General features: G+C 36.5%; 2 protein-coding genes across 6 annotated transcripts in view; one reads left to right on the forward strand and one right to left on the reverse strand.

Moving 5' to 3' along the window:
• Window positions 1-350: 350 nt before the first annotated feature.
• Window positions 351-14,476, forward strand: LOC146000003 (MAD2L1-binding protein). Its single transcript, XM_083137308.1, has 4 exons — window positions 351-756; window positions 10,639-10,728; window positions 11,480-11,649; window positions 14,003-14,476. The coding sequence occupies exons 1-4, from the start codon at window positions 445-447 to the stop codon at window positions 14,334-14,336; spliced, it is 906 nt and encodes a 301-aa protein (XP_082993434.1). The 5' UTR covers window positions 351-444; the 3' UTR covers window positions 14,337-14,476.
• Window positions 14,477-15,949: 1,473 nt separating this feature from the next.
• Window positions 15,950-23,738, reverse strand: part of NaPi-T (Na[+]-dependent inorganic phosphate cotransporter) — a 54,801-nt gene continuing 47,012 nt past the window's right edge. For all 5 annotated transcript variants that reach the window (XM_083137946.1, XM_083137949.1, XM_083137948.1 and 2 more), the window contains 2 exons: window positions 21,544-21,629; window positions 15,950-17,344 (listed from right to left, as the gene is read on the reverse strand). In XM_083137946.1, coding sequence (XP_082994072.1) covers window positions 17,156-17,344; window positions 21,544-21,629 — 275 coding nt within the window. In that variant the 3' untranslated portion in view covers window positions 15,950-17,155. The remainder of the gene's footprint in view (window positions 17,345-21,543; window positions 21,630-23,738) is intronic.

Consider the following 23,738-nt stretch of genomic DNA (forward strand, 5'->3'; position numbering starts at 1 on the left):
CGTGTAAATTACGATCTTAAGTTTAACTTCAAAAAAACCCTTCACAACAAGGTAAACAAATAGAAGCAAAATAATCAAACATATATTTCAACCTGCCGAATGGCAAAGTTTCCCAATTTCCCTGATCATCTGGATACCGAGAAAAATCGATTTAATTATTTTTCTTTCCGTTGGACCCAAATGCATAGCAGGGTTGATGCCAATAGGCAAAATTCGTAATAAAAATATAATGAATGTATGTAGAGTAGACAATGAAAGCGAAATAAGATGAAGGGGGAAAATCTCGGAAAGGGAAAATTTTTTGCCTTGAGAAGGGAAATTATTGTTCCATCGAAAAGTGGCAACATTGGTTCAGCGTCGTGTTTAAATTACGTTTACGTTTATCGTGATTTCATTTCTGTGTTCGTCGTGAATGATGTGCAGTTTAACATAACATTTTTTCACATGTTCTTTATATTTTACTTAGTAAATGCAATAGTAATACACAGAGTGATTAACAGTTTGTTAATTATGTCACTATCGAGTGCTTCTGTTATGCTGGAGCGTACTCTAACTAGAGATAAACAACCAGTCGAAGTAAACTTAAATTGGCCTGAGAAATTGAACTATAAGTTGTGTGCAAGACTTGTGTGTGAAGTTATAAAGTACATTGCATATCAAAAACAACAGATTCCTTATCCGTACGAATATTTGAGGCGCATGGCTGACCTCAATGGAAAACATGTTTCTTGTAATTCTACAGAAACATCTAATCCAGTAAGTTTCAATTTATTTTCTGTTTCCAATTAAAGTTACCAATTATCTTGTAAGTTGCTCTGCTAAGGTACCAAACGCGATAATAAATTAGAGTTTAAGTTTTTGATCATCTTAGACTATCCCTGTTATTGACGAATTCCACAGAAAGTAATTTAATCCATGTACTTATGTAATGAAGTGAGTTACAGTATGTAATATTCTTATTCGTACACATGGATTTTTTAAAAAAAATGCTTTAATATCTGACAGGAAATACACTCTTTTGAAATTGTTTCTTTACAATTCAATAACTAATATCATTAGGAACATAAAATCTTACCCAAATTCTGTATAACCAATGTCAATAATAAATTAAATGAAACTGAAAGAGAAACATGCTATTTTTTGTACAACTTTTCTATTCGTACACTTAATAATATAAAAGAAAAAAAACATATTCAGAGCAAATTGACTGACAGTTCTAATACTTTGATGCGTATCCTTTGGCTTTAATTACTGCTTGACACCTGTTCTGGTAAATTTCTCGTATCTGACAAACTGCTGAAATTTGCTAGTTCATTTGGTACTTGTTTACTATCCTTCGGACACATTTATTTATTTTTACAGAAGAAACTACTTACTGTAATAAGTTCCTGTAGCATTGTCGAACACCGGGAAGGTGTTTTGTGTGATGTGGGAATGTTTCATAGCTGAAATTCATGTTGTTCGTTGAAAATTAATTCTCCGACGGAGAATAGCTAGCCCCACAAACCGTTGGCATGTGGATAGGTTAGTTCTGTTAGGTTAAGAAACATAGTTAAAATTTGGTGTCGTGTTAGTATCAGGATCTAGAAATTGGAAATAATTGCAAACCATTGGCGCTAGCCCCACGAACCATTGGCACGTGGTTAGGTTAGTTCGTCTCAGGCAAGCGAAAAGTCCTATCAGAAAGACGTACTGGTAATGTGAAAAATTGCAATTAATTTCATCAAAACAACGTTGATACACCTTCAGGAATGTTCCGCGAAGCAGATACGTAAGTACGAATGTCAAAAATTGACGAAACGAAAAAATTAGAGGTGTCCGAATGATAGTAAATTTTTACCAACGATGCAAGAAAACACTTCCCCGAACTTCCACAAGTATAAAGAAACTGCATTCGGTAAGTAATTTCTCCTGTAAATTTGAAGAAATCCATTTGTCTGATACGAGAAATTTACAGTTTTCAAATCTTGTTTAAACTTGACGCCTGCTTTATGTATTCGCCTCTTCAAGATTGCCCTTAATGTTCAATGGGATTTAAGTCTGTACTTTGAGCTGGTGTTTGTAGTAGTTTGGGCACATTCCATATAAGCCAATTCATGTTAACTCGTGCCTTATGCTTACTGTCATTGTCTTGTTGGAATCTGTAGATAGGCGGCATGTCCATTTTTTGGGCATTCTGCTTTACATTGTTCTTCAATATGTCCAAATAGACATATGCATCCATGATACCATCAATAAACTGGATGGTATCAACACCTTTGGATGACATACAGCCCCAAATCATTAATGACCAACCACCGTGTTTAACTGTTGGAACTGTGTTAATGTGATCATTGCCCTTATTTGATTTTCTCCAAACCCTATTTATCCCATCTGACCCATATATATTAATCTTGGACTCGTCTGACCATATGACACTATCCCAAAATTCCTGGTCCTTGTGGATGTGCTCTTTTGCGAATGAAAGTCTTCCTGCGGTTCACCTTATTTACATACGGCCTCTTTTGTGGTATTCTGTCATGATATCCATTCTTCCACAAGGCACGTCGGACAGTTTGATCGGACATCATCTTGCCAGCAACATTTTCTACTAACGGTCGTAACTAACGAACACTTAGTTGGAGGTTTCCTCACACTCTTTTTAAAATAAAGCGTTCATTATGTTTATTCAACCATCTCTGTTTTGGTTTTCTTGGCACATTCTGTATTGAACCTTCCTCTCTAAATTTGTTTCCTATGTATTGAACTGTGGAGTGTGATTTATTGACTGTTTGTCCAATTTTTCTTAAGGCGAGGAGATACAATTACGCACCAATTGTGCATTTATTTCAGTGTCGCGCGAATGGGTACTTCTACTAAAACAAACCCTGAGTGTATCCAAGAGTATGAATTTCTCTCCATGTTGCAAGTGCAAACATTTTGTTATGTTGATTATTAAGCTGGACATGATGTTTGAAAAATATGATGAATAATAATTTTCAGAATCCCAAGTATTGCTTATGGAGAATCAACTTCAACATCAAATTATGGCTAATCAAATGGAAGTTTCGACTTTTCCGCTGGTGAAATTCATCTTCAAACTGCCCTCTTCCCGTTGTCATCTCTTTCTATTCCATCAGAAGTTTTATATTCACAAGAGAATGATTCAAATCATACTCCCATATGATCAACGCTTTTTCCCTTGCCTCCTGGCAGTGTTGCCAAACCTGATGGGCATAAAAGAACTAAATTTCACCTTAAATGGAGTTAAAACTGACTCTCATGGAGCTAGATTTACGATGGCTGGATAAAGTGCCTTCTAGGGTAATGTTAGTTGTCAAAGGGGTGGGGCACTGCTATTATCGTTAACTCTAAATTGATGACAATTTATTCATAGTTATTATTCATACATCTAGATCCGGCAGCATCGCCCATCTCAATAATCCACCGATGGTGATATGAAATCGAAAGTAAAGAATTCCCTGACGACAATATTATGTCAATTTCACGTCTAACATTGCGCTATAAAGAAGTAGCTGGGGAGATAAGAGAGAGTGGGGCGACGCAGCCAATATAACAATATCACATCACGTGCAAAATGTATAATTATGACAAAAGGTGGTCTGTGTGGGTCGGAACCAGAGATGGCATCATAGTGGGCACGGGTGGGGGGTGGGCATCCCAGTTCACAGCCGAACTAGTGCACGAAAGATTGATTGATTGATTTAGTTTATTTTACTTCGCATTTTGTGCCTCTTGGCTAATTTGTGAAGATGGGGATGAGTGATAATATTGATGAATGGACATTCGCAAACAACCAAGCCCGAGCGGAATTCGAACCCGGGACCCTTGGCGTCGCAGCGCGATGTGCTAACCACACGGCCTCAGGGTCTGGCTAGAGTGCACGAGAGAGCCAGATCTGGCACCAAGAGAGATAAGTTGGCACACTGCCATGGACTGAAGGGCTTGGGAAGACACCCGTGGAAATTGTATTGCATGCCCTTAACGAAGAACCTCTAAGAGCCAAATTTATAATAACATCCTTCAGCTCCTTCACCTTGCTCATTTCGAACATGCTGATAGTTAGACTATAGGCCTACAACAATACCTACGCCAGCATTCCGCTTGACTGGGAGTGTGCCTGCATGTTCAAACTTGTTACGAAGTTGCAAACTGCATGAAATTGCCCGAATAGTGGTGGGGCTGTATGCGAGGAAGATTGAAACTCTTGCCTGTACGAATAACAATGTTGCACGAATTGGCAGGTTTTTCTCTTTTCACACAAATTATATGCTCTGTTTATGCACTTTGAACACTGCATTTTTATTAACATTTGTTGGTGAAACCTTCATTAACATTAATTTCCAGGTACATATGAAAATCATTATATTTAGTAGTAGATATGACATTTTTTCCTCGGAAATTCTATGTGTACGAATTACAATGTTACATGCTGTAATTATTAGGCTGCGACTATTTTCATCAGGTGGTGAAACTTGGATGCCCCTTATAATTTTCTTTTGCACCCCCTTCAGCACATCCTATGTTCAATTTAAAACACTAAGTCTTTGAGTGTCATATTATGTCATGTCATCATATTGAGCACAACATGTTAGGTACTAAAGTAAGACCATTATTATTGTATGCAACAGGCAAGCACTGAAAGAGATGCGATATACAGTACATATTTTTCTGTAGTGGTGGGAGCGTCTATAAAGATCAGCAGCCATGTTTTTTTCTTTTGTCAGTATTGTTAAGAGTTTTTTTTCTTCTTTTGTTTCTTAAATTGGCCTGTTCATGGTTTTCGATAATTGCCCATATCTCGGTGTTTCTCAACCTTTCTCAGTCCGGGACCCACCTTGAAGGATATTACACTTCATGGGACCCAGAAGCATGTGGGCGCTGGCAGAATTACTTGTACGGGTGTTACATTCTAGAAAAGTAAATATGCAATCTAGAAGACTAATTTACTCTAGTCTGACTTCTAACTAAACACACATTCTAAAAATTGAAAACATTTTTTATTCTTTTTACTCACCAATCTAATGTGACTGTTGGGGCTGCCTTTTCTGCATAAGCTGGGATATGTTGGGTTCAATGTTTGTTAAGTCGTAAATCTGAGTGCGTGTCAAGTCTATTTCTGTACTTGTTTTTCATTTGAATCAGAGATGAAAATCCATTTTCACATAAATATGAGGTGGAGAACTGGATGAGCAACTTTGATGCCTCATTGGAAAGTACAGGGTACTCACCTCTTAAAGATATACAAACCTTTGTTAAGTCTGAATCTAAAATTTTAGTTTTAATGCCAGAATCACAGCTGATATCACACAGTTGATCTCTTAGTTTTGCTCTTAGGTTTTTAAGACACAGTAAATAAATTTTCGAGCCCGGTTTCGCAACCCACCAAACGCCACCTCAGGACCCAGCAGTGGGTCGCTTCCCATAGGTTGAGAAACAATGCTACAGCTTAATGTGAGTTGTTTTTTTTCTTCTTCTTTGTATGATTGATAAAAAGGTTTATTTTCTGCGTACTTGTCCTTCCTCACACTGCAGTGAAAATTTTAGCTGCTTTCTAGGTATCACCAAGTCGTGCTCGGGTTAATGCGAGTTGTAACGTGAAGGATAGTTCTCTTGTTAATACATTCTATATATTTGTTCCACATAACATGTCTAGTAAACGTACAATTTCAGGCTTTTTCAAAAACTGTTAGGAAGAGACCCAATGTTCACGAATACATTTTACAGTTCGTTGGTGGAGATTCTAAGGCTAGCAGAAGGGATTTGAACGAAGATGAAGTTGCTGTACACTTCACGTTTTGTCCTGAAATGGCAGACTGAAGGTACAATGTGCTATTTTGTACATCCACTGATTACATTGAAGGTCCAAAAATTGGCAAGGATAATTTCATTTTGTATTTCACTACATAGTTCAATAAGACTGCAATGTGTATATGAATGTTCACATTGTATGGCCACATTCTTGGAGTATAAGACTTAATACATATCATCATGGACGTGCAGGAGGAGGGCAAGGGGGGAAACAGTCTCTCTGGAAAATAAATGTCAATCTAAAGTTATATATTTCACACACACAATTTAATTTCAGTCAGTAATTTATGTTAATCAGTGGTGGCGATTAGGGTAGGAGTTGCCACCCACCTTTTGTTATCCCCCCCCCCCCTGCACTATGCTAAACGTTATCTATCAAGGGAAAGTAAACTGTCCTTGCCCCTTCCCCTCAGTTTTGGCACATTGCTCCACCAAATTTGAAAGTTTTTGTGTACATGTTTCATGTTTTCAGCATCACACTCCCTCAGCACAATAATATATGTTACACAAACTAAAGCATATGAGAATGCATGAAGTTGAAATTTACCTATGTGGTGTTTCTATAGCACTGTGAGCAGAACTAATGTCTCACAGTTTATTGAAGGTCCCGATAGTCAAAAGAGTACACTGGAAAGATCCTAAAAACGGTGGTCTCAGACCTTCATTAGAAATTTTAAAAAAACGTGTGTATTTCAAATTGTTTTTCTTGTATGTACGCATTGCTTGCATTATAGAATTATTTTCCTGTAGTTTACGGTTATTACAAAAACTGTTTGTTTTCTTATGCTTGTAATAACCGTAAACTACAGGAAAATAATAATATTTTAAATTGGCTTTGGTAATTTTTACTCATACATACGCTCTTATGGGTTAAGCCATGCATGTTTGTGAATGCATAGAATTTGAATGAAGTTATTACTTTTCAACATTTTAGAGCTTTTCTGCATTTTTTTACACCAGGTGTAGTTCAGGTGCAAATCAGTTCCTGATTGGTGGAGGGAAATTGTGTTCATCCTGCTAGATGCTGTACATTAGAATAGCAGTGTTCAAGTTCAGAAGAGTGAACATATGTCTGCCTCCTCACATGACCATACACCACACTGTACACTTCTCCAGAATGTAGTGCAAATGGTGCTGTCACCAAATCAACAAAGCAGAGGACTCTGCATTGCACTTTGTAACCAACTAGACATGCTAGTGCATAGGAGTTAAAAAGTGCAGCGAACTAGATGGGCTATTATGTCACATAGATAACATGCAGGGTGATCTGCTTGAGATGTCAGAAAAGTGAACCTTTATATACAAGATATTAATGTACATATATCTGAGCAGTTTCTTGCAATATAAGTAGAAAGGATTTAAGTTTCGAGTGAGGGTGAGATTACAGGCTTCGGCCGCAGGGCTCTAGCACGTTAGACATAGATGATGGTCATGCTGTAACATTGTCCACAGTGTATCTGTCGTATGGTATGCAGAATGTTCAAGTGTTACTTGCACGCTAGTGCCACCACATGGCTGAAGTCCGTAAACCTCCACTCACTCGAAATTTACATCCTTTCTGCTTATATTACAAAATAACTACTCAGAGATTCGTACATTAACCTCTTGTATATAACAGTTTACTTTTCTATCTCAAACAGATCACCCTGTATTTTCATTAGTGCTTTTCATACAAGGTCTGCCCATAAAGAAACCGAACTGTCAAAAAAAAAGTACCATATTCTGGCAACACTGCAATATATCTAAACTTCCCATCAGTGCATGTTTCAACCTGTTACAGGCAGTCTATATCGAGGCAAGCATGCGTCAGGTGCAGGTGGCGTACAAAATACGTTCACCAAGATGGAACAATGTTACAACATAAAGTTTTGTTACAAATTGGGTAAATCGTTTACCAAAATGTTACAGATGATACAGCCAGTGTATGGTGATGCAGCATTATCAAGAACCCAGGTATATGACTGGTACAATCGTTTCAATGATGGACGTGAATGTGTCGAGGATGAACCAAGATCAGGATTCCCTTCAACGTCAAGGAATGACGACAATGTGGAGAAAGTTCGTGCACTGGTGAGAGGTGATAGACGTTTAACCACGCAGGAACTGTCAGACATGCTTCATATCAGCAAAGAAAGCTGTAGGTTAATTTTAACGGAGGACCTGCAAATGAGGAAAGTGTGTGCTCGCTTTGTGCCTCACATTTTGACAGAATGAGAAAAATACAAAAGGAAAGAGAGAGTGCTGTGAGGATTTGGTGACAACTGCGGACCAGGACAACAACTTCCTAAAGTGCATCGTGGCAGGAGATGAAACCTGGTGTTTACAATATGACCCCGAAACAAAAAGGCAGAGTGCACAGAGTAAAGGAAATAGCCCATAAAGAAAATAGCACGGATGTCTAAATCGAAGACAAAGGTGGTGCTGATCGCATTTTGTGATTCCCAAGGACTGGTCCACCATGAATTTGTCCCTGAAAACCAAACAATCAATCAGTGATCAGAAACAGGATGAAGCGGGTTAAGAAGGACCTCTGTGATTCTGGTCAATGGCTTCTGTTACACGATAATGCTCCGCCTCATACCGCATTGTCTGTACAACAACACCTTGCTAAGCATTCAGTCACCCTCCATATTCTCCGGACTTATCACCTGCTGATATTTTCCTTTTTCCCAAGCTTAAGATGGCTATGAAAGGGCGAAGATTTGACAACGTCGCGGACATTAAATTAAATGTTATGCGTATTTTGTGAACACTTACTGTCAATGACTATCAACAGTGTTTCTAAGACCTGTACAAAAGCTGGTCAAAGTTTATTGCCTCCTTTGATGATTATTTTGAAGGTAATTTCTTGTTTTCTTTCCTAAAAAAAGTTCCTTTTTTATGGGCAAACCTTGTATATTCAGGCTATGTTGTCATATTCACGTTTTGTTGATTTGTTAATGGACACCACTAAGTACTGTACAATTCCTTGGAAATTCGTTCATTGTGAATATCTGAATATTGCATGTCTAGCTAGAACCTTATATTTTATGTATCTTTGATGATTTTTTATAATTCTTTTTGGTTGAAGAGATTGCTTAGAAGTAGGGCATACCTTCCAGTTTCTGGATATTGATCTCTTTATTGCATTTGTCTCCCATTCACATATGCTAAGAGGCGTAGTGTGCCAATAGTGTATTTCATATGCCATTTCATCTATGCCTTACAGAATGCGTGGCCATTTTTTTGCTGTTACCATTAGAGCTTTTGTGCAAGATCTACTTTTCGTTGCCAACTTGGGCATTTTTTGTCACCATTTCATCAAATTCAACTGAAAATTAATTGTTTCATTAACAATTAATTAATTTGCTGGTCCCATTACACTGCCATTTTCATCACATCTGTAAATTCCATTGCATTTGTCTATGAGGTTCGTTTTTGGCAAGAAAGTAATGTGGTAATACCCCTTTGCCAAATTCTTGTCTGTGAGTTCTCAACTGTCACCAGGTTTTAAGCCTCATGTGTTAAGAGTGTTGATAGAATGATTCATTCTTGTTATATTGTTCTTTTATACAATCAGATGTACCCCCGCCTGTTTGAATGCTAGTTTTTTAACAGTGTCAGGATGTCTACCAGCCTACACATCCTGGAAAAGTTGTGAAAATAGCAGGGAAATTTACTGTGTTTCTGCAAAATCAATCTTTTTGTAGTAGTCCACTAGAAGTAGGTTTTGGAACAAACAAGAAATTTGTTGTGAACAAGCTATTTGAGATACTGTAGCCTGTGGTTACATTACAAATTGTATATTACATACTCTAGGAAATGGTTGTGTTTTGAAATTTTTCATGTAGAAATCTACTACACTAAGTGATTTTTGGAATTTACCACTTTCTTGTTGCAATTTTTGGGTTGCGTTTCTTAGATATTAGGATTTATACAGATATTATTACTAACTTTTGTTATACTTTTGTATTATTTATGCTATATTTGGCATGATTTTTATAAAAGAGAACGTTTTCTTAACCATAAGTCAAAATGTTCAAATATTATATAAAAATTCAACCTTTACAGTCAACTTCTATCCAGTTTCCCTTCTTATCACTTTTACATGTAAAATGAGTATTCTATAATCTTGATTAACTGGGATTCTAGTGTGATGTTAGGTAAAATATAGTGGCCTTCTTACACACAAAATTTGCCTTAATGGCTGTAGTCTAGAAAATGTAGATTCTCTAGCTGAAAAATCTGGAAAACTCAAGCAATTTTGTTTTTATGAAATTGTAGACACCCTCAGTGTTCACGATGCTGGTATTTCGTTGTGTTCAGGTATATTTCACATATTTTTTCGATGCAATCTTTCCGTGATCTTGCTTTATTTATTGATTTATTTTACTTCGCTTTTCTGCCACTTTTGGCTAATTGTGAAGACGAGGATGAGCGATAATATGATGAAATTGATGAATGGACAATCACAAGGAACACCCATGTTGATGGAGGGGCCTTGTGCGTTGAAGCGCATTGTGCTAACCACTCTGCCACGGAGGCTGGCTGATCTTGTTTTATATTCTCCATTGAACTTTGCCCTTTATACTCAGATTTATGAGTATATTTTAATCTTAGGTGTGGGTTTTAGAAAGTTAAATGTTACATGCAAGATAGTGAGATGGGAGTAAAATAGCCTCGGCTAAGATATTTCATGGCACTACTGCTCAAGCATAAGATGTTTGACAATGGTAGGAAGTAAATGGAATTCTAATTTAACAAGTAGAAGCATATATTTGTAACTGGTACTATTTTGTAGATATACAATACTTGAACTTATTTACTGCTTTTTTTTTTCAATTACAGGATAATGGTGTAAGAGGAAAATCTCACCAAACATTAAGATACTACAAGAAGGTGTCTGAAACTGTTCAGTTGCTGGATTCTGTATTTAAGGTAGTTAATAGTGTTGTTTGAATTATAAACTTAAAAATAAAAACCAGTAGGTAAAATTATATCTTGGCAGATGGTTCATGTAGAAGTTACTTACCATAATTTTTATGTGTGAAACTAGATCCAGGTCATTCCATCCCAAACCAACACATTTTTTTTACATAAATTCTATTTCACCATTCTGGAGTTTGATGAAATTTGGCAAGTTTGCATATATCTGTGCAGAAGATGAAATCCTCGTATCTTAATTCATATCAACTGGTTTTGAGGTTACTAAGCTCTAAATTTGTCAAATGTTACCAGAAGATTAGCAGTGTATTAAGATGATATTTGAAACACCTTTGGGTTTTTGTAGGTTATGGCTCTGATTGTGTAATGATTAATGCCTGATTTTTTTTATGTAACCAAAACATTCAAAATATGCAGAAAAATGAGTGAAATATGTAGGTATATTGAAATAGATAACAATATTTTTCATAGTCTGTGGTCATTTCGTTCATAGCTGTCCTATTATTTTGGTTCATTTCCATCTGAACTGTTGACACAGAATCAACAGGGATTCATCAAGAAATATGGCAGTAGTCAGCACCTGAAGTGGAAAATATTAGCTGGGGGGATGTTTGGTTGAGCCATGGGCAGTTGACAAGAGGCTCTGATGTGCCGTTATTGGTATCTGCTCAGCCCTAATGAATGTAGGTAATTGTATACAAAGAAACATATATTAACAATGATGTATTTCTTTCTTTCGTCTTAGCAAATAGAAGAAGAATTGCAATGTAGGGAAGTAGAAGAAATTGCTATGCTGATCGGAGCAACTCCTGTGTGTCCGAAAGATACGTACAGAATTGTTTTGCCAAAACTTTCTCCTGTAGCATCAGATGATGATATCAGATTAACACAAAGATGCATGATTCATCTCATAAGGTAAGAGCATTGTACCCTTAATAACTATTAGAATAGCTTCTTGCCACACAGAAGGTTAATTTTAACTTTATGAAACTGTAGTAGAAATTTGAGACTCAACTAGGGACCAAGCCTAGGTGTTTGGTGTTCCATACAATTGCTCTACCACTGAGGTATGAAGCCAACCTCTGACTTTACCTCAAATTCCACTACTTACATCTCTGGGTATTCTATTTCTATTCCAGGTATTCTACTATGCAAAATTGCCTGTGCCTATTTACATTTAGATATTGAGCAAGTAGAGCAATTCAGGGAACTATTCCAAAGTAAATCAGCTATGAGAACTATTGAAACAGTTACCTGAATTGCAGGGACATGGCACTAGTGGGGGGAAAATATTTGGATGTTCAAAGCCAGCTGCAGTGACTGAATTCAATTTATCCCCCCCCCCCCCCCCGAGCTCAGAATCATAGACCTACATTTCCCTTTCTCTCACATGTGCATGTGCAAGTGTATTTGGCAATAACAGCCTTATTCATCCCCATTATCGTAATTGACCAAGAGTCAAGAAAAACTATGTTAAATAACTGCAATACATATACAACATCTGCAATAGAGTGCAGCAATGAGTGTTTTACGCTCGAGCGGTCAATGCTAGATGGCATGTAGAATTGATGTCTTACGCTTGAGTGGAATATACTCAAACCTTATTAGTACACATATTTCCGTCATTTGTATATGGTAATGGATCCTCAAATATGGATCGTGAAGTAAGAGACGAAGTAAAATTGAAAAATAATCTCCATGTTAAAATGCAGTTTTGTATATCTTACCAAGATATGTGAAAATGAAACAGATGATTATGGGCTGAAATTACCAAGCCTGGCATTTTATGTTTCTACAATTATCATCACATTAAAATGATGTTCAACTGAATGTTATAACTGCATTTTATTATTTTACAGCATATGATTATCCTTTTATGAAAGTGAACAATGATGTACACGTACTTGTGCCACTGTGATATGATATTTGTAATTGCTTAGGCAGCTCTGTCAGCATATTTATCCATTATAAGTTTCAGTCTGTAGATATTGCATACTGTCATGTGTATTCTATTTGAGCCTTACATAATAATATGTGGAATTATGATATAGAATTGTAATTGCATGGAGTGGTTTCCTTCCATGTATAGGTTCTAGGTTGACAGTGCTGCTTATTAGGTTCTGAAATACGGGATGTTGTCACTTGTCAATCATTCCACTACGAGTGCTGTACGATTGAGTGTATCGCACTCGAACATGGGAGATTCGATCGAGTATTTTCGAGTGAAAGTGGTCCAATGCAGTACTCTAATCTGTTTATATATAAAAAAAAAGGTATATGCACATTAAAAGCAGTACTCTGGTAATGCTCGGAGATACATGTTTTGAGTGTTCATAAGAAACTTCACATTGATATGCTGTTCAATTTTCGCACTTAACATTTTTTTCCGACTGAGCACAGATATACGGTTCACTTTATCCACAAGGTACAGTGGAACTAAGCGCCGCGCACCCTGGGCAATCACACAGTCGATAGGCAGGGTATCACGTTATACACTCATGGACTGCTTGACCTTGACACTCTTGCCGTTTGTCGACAGCAACATCAATCTGGTTTCTTTCTAGCCACACCTCGTACATTCACACAGGCACAACATATTTCGAGAAGGTACAGTGCAATTACAGCGTTCTGTTATGGAGGTCAAAAAATTGGCAGTGCGTATATTGTTACGACATTATTGGGAAAAGGGGTGAAAGCTGAGAGTGCTGCAAGGGAAATTTGTGAGCTGGAAAGTGAGGTAACATTAGGACAGCACAGAAACTGTGTCGAGCACTAAACTGTTGTCAATTGCCCTGCGGCAGGCAATTTGTCACAACATGCATCGTATGACACCTCAAGGATAGCAGACCACTTGATGATAGGGTGAACTGGCTTCAGTAATCACACCTTGTATATTGAATTGCTTGTTTTTTACCTCTCACATTTTAATTTTGCCAAGCTATAAAGAACATATTTCAGAGCACAAGTGGCATAACTCCATTCAAGACAGTTTCGGGAAAAAGCCACATTTGAATAACTTAGTATTATGTTTAGCTATTGGAGCACAAACATAGTGGTGCCTCTATGAGCAAGAATTTGAAACTTATACTTACTTCTAGCACTGAAATGTTGATACTTCACAATTCTAAGCCATACATGTAACTCAATTTTCATAAAAAGTGGAGTTACGCCATTTGTTCTCTGAACTCCTCATGTAGGAGAGAACAATATTACACATTCAAATAACATAGGATATAATTTATGCATGTTATTTTCAAATTTCTTGCAGGACACTGGTTTCTTCTGAAGATCTGCACCAGATGATGGAGAGACCAGTTAGTTTAACGAATACATATATTTTACTGAAGAAGAAGAACCACATGACATCTGATAGTTTGCTGCCTAAACAGAATTTTTGTATTTCACCTCGTAGCCACCAAGCTGTATTTCACCTACAAAATGGAGGAATGCAGAATGCTGACGGTCATTGTAGGTATGCTAAAGTGCAGACAAATACATTGGATTCTAGTAATATTTTGTGGTTCCAAGTCCCTTCAGTTCTAAAGGGTTTCAGAGATAGTTTGGCTAAAAGATCAGAACAAGGCCAGTTGTTCATGTTGTGAGAAAAGTCTTATTGTTATGACATTGTCTTATGCAAATTAATATTTTTTTATAATTATTTACTTTCTGATTATATTTGTAATTTGTGTAAGATGTAATGTAATTTAATTAACAGAAATAAAGCAAAATTTACTCTGATAAACTTTTTTTTTCCTCAGTTTTTCTTTGAAGTGACCTCTGAAGTTTTTTAGTGCATTTTCTTCATAAGGAAAAACAGATTGATATATCTGTAATGTCATTCATGTGTCTTTTTGTGTGATTATGCATTGAAATTCAACCTTGGTTGGAAATAAAGGGTCCCTTTACCTTCCCCTAATCCCTACCTATCCTCCCGCCACAGAGTCTGCGAACCCCTTATGACTGCCATGATATATAAATTCTGCCTATCACTGAATGGTTTAGGATTCATTCATTCATTGTTTTTTTTTAGCCCTGGTGCAAATTTCACCTTGCAAACTCCATGCTGTTTGGTCTTCAGCCCTTGGCTTTCTAGCAGTGTAGGACCCATTTATTTTGATGTCAATCATTTGGAATATTCTTCTTTCTCGGATTTTCTTTCTCTTGACCATTCCTTCAATAGCATCCCTTATGATACAGTTTCTTCTTATCCAGTGACCCAACCATTTCCTTTTTCTCTTCATGATTGTTTTCAGCATTGATCTCTTTTCCCCAACTCTTTCTATCACTGTTTCATTTTGCACTTTTTCTGTCCATTTCATTCGTCTCCATAACCACATCTCTAGATCTACACTTCATACAAAACATTTCATTATTCTTTCCCCCAGTTCTTTGTTCATAGATCCACAAAAAATATTTTTTTCTTTATTGAAGGCTACCTTCGCCATTGCTATTCATTTGTTTATTGATTGCATTGCAGATCATTGATTTTGATGCATCTAATATATATTTAAAGATGTCTGCTTGTTTGATTCTCTTACCTCTGATACTCACTTTTGCCTTTCTCTGTTGTCTTCCAATCACCATAGCTTTCGCCATGTTCAGATTTATTTTCATCCCAAACTGTTCATAGAGGGTAGAAACTAAAAGAGGTACTAAGATTTTTTGTCCAAAATTTGAAGTACTTTTAGCAGTCAACATATTTTTTTAAATACACAACATAATATGAACGTAAGAAAATAAGTAGAATAATTAAGGAAATTCCATCAGTCTAAATTTATTTTACCATAACTTTTTGCTACTTTTAATTGTCTAGGACATAATACACAGGTTGTTGCCATACACCATCATCAACCTTCCTTTTTTATGCAAAATGTTATCATGTGACGAGTCCAATAGACTTGCCATACACTGATTAAGTTGAAAAATAGAAAATGGGTTAAACTTCATACAGTGAACGTTATGGCGATTTATTATTATTGTAGTACAAATATTGTTTTGTTTTTCTTCATTTGCAATGCTTTTCTGCCTATTTAGGTTAATCACGAGGATGGATACATTCATAAAAGAACATTAATGCCAAGTCCTTGACTCTAACGCAGAATCTTGGCTGACAAGCTTGTGATTTGCACACTCAACATGGTCAGCCACAGAGGTATCATAAATCATTACAGGTATACACAGACATTAATGAAGACCAATACATATAAAAGCAATTAATTTTATTTATATTCTACATGGATGAAATAATGGAGAGAGACGAATTGTAATCAGTATTAACACATACTGTTTTCCAAGTCACATGGAGAACCATACACTGTTATATTCTGTTATTGCTGCTTTGTATTTAGCTAAACAATACTTTTTGAACAAACCATCAGGCATGTCGCATATTGAGAATTTCTGAAGTAAATTTCTATGGCCAGCCGCACACCGGATCTGACACGACGAGTCATTTTGTTTGTCAGGTAAAATCTGATTGCAAATTTTGTCCATGTACACAATAGGTCTAGTTCTGTCTTTTATAATTTTGGAAGCGTGTTTGTGATACATAACAGTTTACAGCAGAAGCAATGCATTAATGTATATATAGAATTAATGTAGAATTTTATATGTTGCGAATTGAGTCAGTTTATATTACCTTAATGCATTGATTATGTCACGTACCAAAATATCGTATTTTCTAAACAATTACTTGCTAAAATATATTCCGATAAAACGAAACAATGAAAGTAGGGTTCTCGTATTCTCAGTCAACATTGCGACTGATGAAGAGGCAATTGCAGTATGTGCATGTTATTTGATGTGTTTGGAAGACAAAAGAACCTTCCGCAATTGCTGGATGCACCCAATAAAGGAATACATGGATCTTTTTAATTGACGAACCTGAAGATGAAGACAAGTTATTTAAATTCACGAGGTTAAGCATAAATAGCTTCGATTATTTACTGGGATTAATAAGGTCAGCTGTACACTGGATCAAACACGAGCTTCTGTTTCAGCGATCTCCTATGTCAGAATATAATCACATTTAATTTGCAATTAAATAGAACTATCGCCGCCATTATACTGTCCCCCAGTTTAGAAACTTTGGCCTGAAGTTGCCTCCATTTCTGGTCTGTGACTGAATTGAATGATTCACACATGCACAGGCCTTTTTGTCGCAAGCTGCTCCTTGTGATACCAGATTCCTCAGGCATTCTCAAGCAGTCATAACGTGACTCTAGGCGACTTGAGTCAAATGTTTCGTCTAGTGTGCGACCGCCCATAAAAGCTTCACGTTAATTAAACCTTCCCCAAGTCTGTTTGCATAAAAAATGAGCATTGTGTCGGATCGAGTGTGCGGCTGGCCTATTGTAGTGGTCTGCGGCCAATTTGAATGTGTTGTTACCTTTCGTTTCTACTTCCAGAATCACAAGCCAGGTTAATGGTCACTTGTAGTTTCCAGTAGTTTTTCTCCTCCACCTTTGGTAGGCTCTTCTTGCATCCTTTTTTCCCTTGGCGAATTCCAAGGCTGGAGCTCAGAAGAGGCAAAGGCAATGTACAGCAACCCTGGAATGATTCCCATCGCTGCTGAGATGAGGAACACAATTTGCCATTGACCCACTGTTTGCTGAAAGAACATAGTAAAGAACATATTAGAACAATTTCACGTTTCTTAGTTCTTCAGTTTTCTATATCTTTCTTATCCATGGAGAATGAATATTATTATTATTATTATTATTATTAGAGACTGGATTTTAAAGGGGAAAAAATTACTGTAAAAAGGACCCAAAAAAGGGAAAATTATTGCCAAAAAAAGGACATGAAAAATTGCTATAGTTTATTATTTTAGATGAAAATTCAATATATACCATTCATATATAATTGTACAAGACTTTGTGATTTGTGTTTTCATTTAAAATAATATTTTTAGTGGAGTGCAAATCTTCCTTGAAACAGCTTACCGCATTTACTGTCACACAGTAAAGTTAAAACTATTCTAAAAAACTTCACAATGAAAGTCTAAATATAGCAGAGAAGTACACTTTTAAACTGCTTAAGCCCAGATCGCATTGTTGCAACAATCGCTGCAAAGGTAATCCCAACACTCATGCAGGGAAGGTAGGGTAGAAGGTGCTTGTTCTTTCTATCCTTTAAGCTACACCAAATAGACAATTGTTGAATATTTTGTTTAGGGTAAATACAGTCGTACCAAATATTTGATATCTTGTCTATAAAAGGACCAAGGGAAATGTTTTTAAAAAAGGGAATGTGGGCTGAAAAGCATGTCAGTAAAGGGACCAGAGCAATGGCGCAACCCCTCCCCCCCTCAACCTTGGACTGAAATGAGTTCAAGGGGGACAAACATTGACGGCCAAGTGTACCTACAGGGGGCAATTACCGCCCACAACTTCAAATTTTATACAAATAAAAATACTTTTCGTAAAATTTCCAAGTCATATCAAGTTAAGAACTGTAGCTAGAGGGCGGCGGGAGTCAGCCCTGGGTGCCGAACGATCTAAATGAAAATAAGTTGTAAGATCGATTGATTGATTTTTTTGATTTTGGCCCACTTTACGCACAGAAAGGCTAATCGGGACTGGACTTACAGTTTAAAGTGGGATCCTGAACCACTGTGCCATGTGCCTCCACCGGGTATTGAACCCGGGACTCGTTGATCACAAGGCAACGATGGTACCACTACACCATCGGGGAGGCACAAAAATTGTAAAAGAGAATGCATTGCATCCCGTGAAATTATTTGCCCCTATTAAATCAATATTGATTTCAGCCTGCAAAGAAATTGGATCCAAAAATTTTCTTGCTCGCTTTACTTGTAATGTATCATTCTTCTCTGTAATGCATTCTAAATTTCCAGACAGAGAAATAAGACTTGTTTTAAATGCATGAACAATTGTTTTGAGGAAAGGGAACGTGCACATTTGAGAGAAACATATATCGTGCATGAATGTTATACATGTTAATGTAAAAAATAATTATATTTGGAATGCATTTATCAAGTATTTTCTGCCTTTCAAAAATAGTATGTGTGTTTGTTTGCCATTATTAATGTGAAATTGAACGTGTTGAAACAATAATTGAAATCTACCCCCTTTTTGCATAATTTACGAGGGTAATAACGTCTATTACTACTACTACTACTAATAATGTTAGTCCCGGGTTCGAATCCCAGCTTGGGCATGGATGTTTGTGAGTGTACATTCATCAATTTCATCATATCACTCATCCCCATCTTCGCAAATTAGCCAAAAGTGGCACAAGAAGCGAAGTAAAATAAAGCAAATCAATAATAACAATAATGTTATAATAACATTATTATTTTGTTATTATTACTGATACGTTTATCCTGGTACTTGCCCCCGTAGACAAAAAATTGTGGATGCACCTCTGGACCAGAGAGGAAAATGATTTTTAAAAAGGGGAGAAAAGAGAGCGTGGGCTGAAAAAGTTGTCAATTAAGGGACCAGAGAGGAAAATGTTTTTATAAAAGGGAATGTGGGCCAAAAAATCGAAGTCAAAACCATGTAATCTTGTTGGTTGAAAATAATTATCAACACTGTTGATATTTATTCCATGATCCGTGTTGAAAAATAAAAAAGGAAATTCCCTTTAAAATCCTGTCCCTAATTATTATTATCCTCATTCATTTCTGTGGACCTCTCAGATGGTGCAGTAGTAATGTAATTTCATCTTTTTCCACTGCAAATAGTGATGCTTCACGTATTTTGTCAACTGTATCATTGGAAGATTGAAGTATAATATTTGAAAATAATGGATAGCGAAATGAAAGAAAAAGTCAGTCCAAGACCATGGTTTTACCCCTGATATTACGTATGCTACTGAAGTAGTGCTTACTGCAAGCCCCCGTCACTGAAACTAAACAACCCACATTCACGAATGGGTACATGACTTTATTTCCTACCAAATAAAGAATAGCAGCATCTACTGACACTTCTTTGGCACAATGTGAAATGTAACAGCAGGGTATACAGTGGTATATGCTGTATATCCTCTGGTTAACCTTATTTACTAATGTATACCTTCTGCTACAATGTGTATACCATCTACTTTCATTTTGGTGATGTTTATTTATGTAATTTGGCAATAAAATAAATCCTTAGAAAAATATTTGGGCCTAAAAGGGATGAGGAGACAGATGAGTGGAGAAGGTTACATAATTAGAACTACATAATTTGTATTCATGTCCAGATATTATTAGAATGATTAAATCAAGAAGACTTAGACGGGCAGGCCATGTGGCACGAATGGAAAAGGAAGAGGAGTTTACAGGATTCTTGTTGGGAAGCCTGATGGTAAGAGACCAGTAGGAAGGCCAAGACGAAGTTGGAGAGATAACGTTTAGATGGACCCAAAGAAAATCTGTAGAAAATAGTGGATAGATCTTGCTCAGGATAGGGACAGATGGAAAGCCTGTGTTGCTGCAGCCATAAACGTTTGGGTTTAAGAATGCTAGAGAGTTAGTTAGTTAATTTTAGCAATTACTCCAGTGAGCTTTTTACAGTCAGATGTTTTTGGTTTCACGTGATCGGCAAACATAATATTGAGAAGAGGAGGGGGCATGAAGAAACTATGCATGTCTCCATCATTCAACCGCTGAAATAATTTTGTAAGAATATGTACGTACAGTTACTTTTACCAGAACCTTCGCTAGCTTGGTTGGCATCTTTGTGCAGGTTTTGAGTAATATGAGATCTGCTTAACATGATTTGAGATTTCAAAGTATTGAGCCTCAACAATGTGTTAGTTTCTCTTTCCTGCAACAATTGGTGGCAGACTGTAAAGCAGGGGTCTTCAACTAGTCAGACAGTGCAGGCCACATTAACAATTTCAATGACGCTCATGGGCCACAAAGCTACACTATGGTATTGAGAACTGTAATATGCTACTATCTACCGTTTACTTAATCCAGTTTTTATGTTAACTACTTAATTTTTCAAACAGGCCACGGCAAAGTGCTCTCCAGGCTCTTATCACTAAACACCACAATTGAGGTCTATTATATTTCTGTTTTAAAAACGGAGGAACAAAAAAATAGAATTTTTGCTTTTTATGTTCATCTTTCACTTTTAGTGTAATTAGCAGTATTATTAAAGTTATTAACAGTATACAAACTGATATTTCACAAAAACAATATGAACATCAAAATAAAATACAATAACATCCTGTTCTGTAGCAATCATTACAATATGCGTTTCATATTTTTTTGTTCTACAAATGCCATCTCTATTGTAATATTCCTCTTCTATGTCAGGATAGATCATCATCAGTATTCTAACATGAATTACGTTTTTTGTGTAAAGTTAATTGATTTCATCCATTTTAATGCAAGCATAATCCAAAGATAATGGAAACGTGGTTTATACATATGGCAATGGGACACTCTAGCACAAGGGAAGGGGAAGAGGAAAGAGAAAACAAATGACTGTCCACTTAAGTTCGCAATTTGCTGCAGTTCTTCTCATCTTGGTTGGCTGTACTGACTTTGCAGGAGGAACATTTTATTTTTTTTATTTATAAATACATCCTTTACTGTTGTTCATTTCCTTACGAACCTGTACTGTTAAGAAGTAAGTATCATGGGGCATACTACAAATTCATAACTTTTAGAAGGTTATGAGGCAAAAATTAAATTTTTTATAATTCAAATATTCGTTTTAACTTTAACTTGAGATGTATACTCCCAGTTTTGTAATGGTTTGATGTTGCTTATATCAGCCTGGTGGTTGTAACTTCCCTTCTATGTTTAAAATATAGCAACAACAAAGTTATAAGTTTGAAATATCTTACATTCTGGTATGTTAAAGCTCCGACTATTGCGGGGGAAACGAATCCCGTCATCACTCCGATCATTCCGACGAATCCAAGGACAGCTCCTGTTGAAAGAATGGGTTGTGAATGAATATTAGAGTTCAGAAAGCTACTTTTTATAAGTGTTGACTTTCAGTTAGTTGGCACAAAAAAATAACTTCAGTTACAGTTACTGGTAGTCTAAAAGAAATGATATGCACTCAATTATTATTTATTGTAGCAAAATAAATATATGAAGACGTAAATGTGTTTATGTGTCTGGTACATAATATAAGCTTGCATCGTATTAATATTATTACAACATAAAAATTAAGATGGAACAAATCATTGAAGTCTTCAAGTGCAATTAGAAATGACGAATTGAAATAAAGTGTGGATGTTCTAAATTTAACATGCAAGTTAGCCAAGATTCCTTGCCTTAAGCGATTCAATGAAAACTTTTGCCTTAGCATCCGGAAGACACACATAGTTCGAAACAGGGTTGCCAAATTAGACTGTTAACCCACTTTAAATTTTCAAGTTAATAATTCAAGTGTTGTAAAGTAACTGTTGATAAAGTTTCTTCTATTGCAAAAAGTAACGGTTACTTGTAACTTTGATTTTACAAACTCTGTATGCAGAAAGATGTTAACTGTGTTGAGACACACACGGCAAACACTAAGGTATACGTCTTGCCATTTCTGTGGGGAAGGAAAGGACATCAGATGAGTTATGTATAACCAGTGGCATCTGGCAGCTAGTATGATGGGTAGTGCCAACGTGATCAAGAAATCGAAAAATTTTCACTAGCATATGTCATAGAAATCTAATGAAAGAGGTAATTTTAATGGAACTTTGTTTACTAAAATTGCAGACAAAAATTCAGAGTTCCTAAGATTGGTTTATTTTACTTCGCATTTGTACTACTTTTGGCTAATCACGAAGATAAGGATGAGTGAACACTCACAAAGAACACCGATGCCCAGGCCGAGATTCGAACCTGCAATCCCTGGCGTCGAAGCATGCTGTGCGGAGGTCGGCCAGAGTTTCTAAACAATAAATGCGACTATTAAAATTTCGACGCCTGTCACCTTTACCATTTTTTTTATATTTTTAAATAGAATTGATGTTTAAATCTGGCGTGGGACAGCCAAGTTGTTTAACTTTTAATTTAATATCGTACAGTTCCTTGGAAAACGGTGTATGTGATAGTGCTCTAATCTGACTCATCTTTACTAACTACCCTTCCTTTCACACGCCATCGGACACTTTCACTTCACTAAAAAGAAGAACACTGGACAATTAGAGACACCGAGTCGATCGGTATTCTCGCCTTGCTTTGTTTATAATTTGCAACCCCAGCACGGCAGACGTTGCAACCCCAGCAGGCCAGACGGTACATCAACGATCGGTGTTACTAACAACTGAAATATGATTATCTGCTAAATGAACTGTAGATCTACAATTTTTAGAATTCAATACAAGAAATTGAATTATATCTCCAAGTGAAATTCTTATACTGATAGATTTTCCGTGTGATTTTTTACGAATATTAAAGTAAAAAATCCCCTGGTGATGCGAATTCCCTTTGATATTTAGGCAATTCTTTTGTACTTACAGTCATGGACGTCCGCAGGATTTTCTCCATGGAGGGGCAAGGAAGGTATTTTTTTTCCAGGGGGGGGTAAACAAGGCACATTTTCTCCAACAAAAGTGTTGTTCCCTAAAAAAAAAATATTGCTTAAATTTGAATTTATGATGTTCATGCAATAATTAACACATACTATTGTGGCTAAAATGAAATTATATGTGTGAAATACATAATTTTTGGTTGACTCTCATTTTCCAGGGGAGGGCCACGGCCCCCCTTGCCCCCCTTATGGACGCCCATGCTTACAGTAAATGCCTTCAATATTGTCAACGTCAGTTGCAACACATGAGTGTCTGTGTGCGTGAGAGCAAGGGATATATCTTTTCTTAAGGAAGAAATCGATAACAAAAAAGTCTGGATGGCTCTTTAGACGCATCTATCTAAATGGTTATATAAATTTGGGGAAGATATTACGTTCGTTCTTGCTAAGTATGCAGGAAAGTACCTTTCTCGCGAATTACTTCTCCAACTAGTATTACAAATCGGTCAGGATTAGTCACTTCTCTGTGAAGTTTGCAACTATGTCAACACAATGCGAAAGCTC

This window comes from Lepisma saccharinum, chromosome 16 (genome assembly GCF_977018435.1).
Source record: "Lepisma saccharinum chromosome 16, izLepSacc3.1, whole genome shotgun sequence".
NCBI lineage: Eukaryota > Metazoa > Arthropoda > Insecta > Zygentoma > Lepismatidae > Lepisma > Lepisma saccharinum.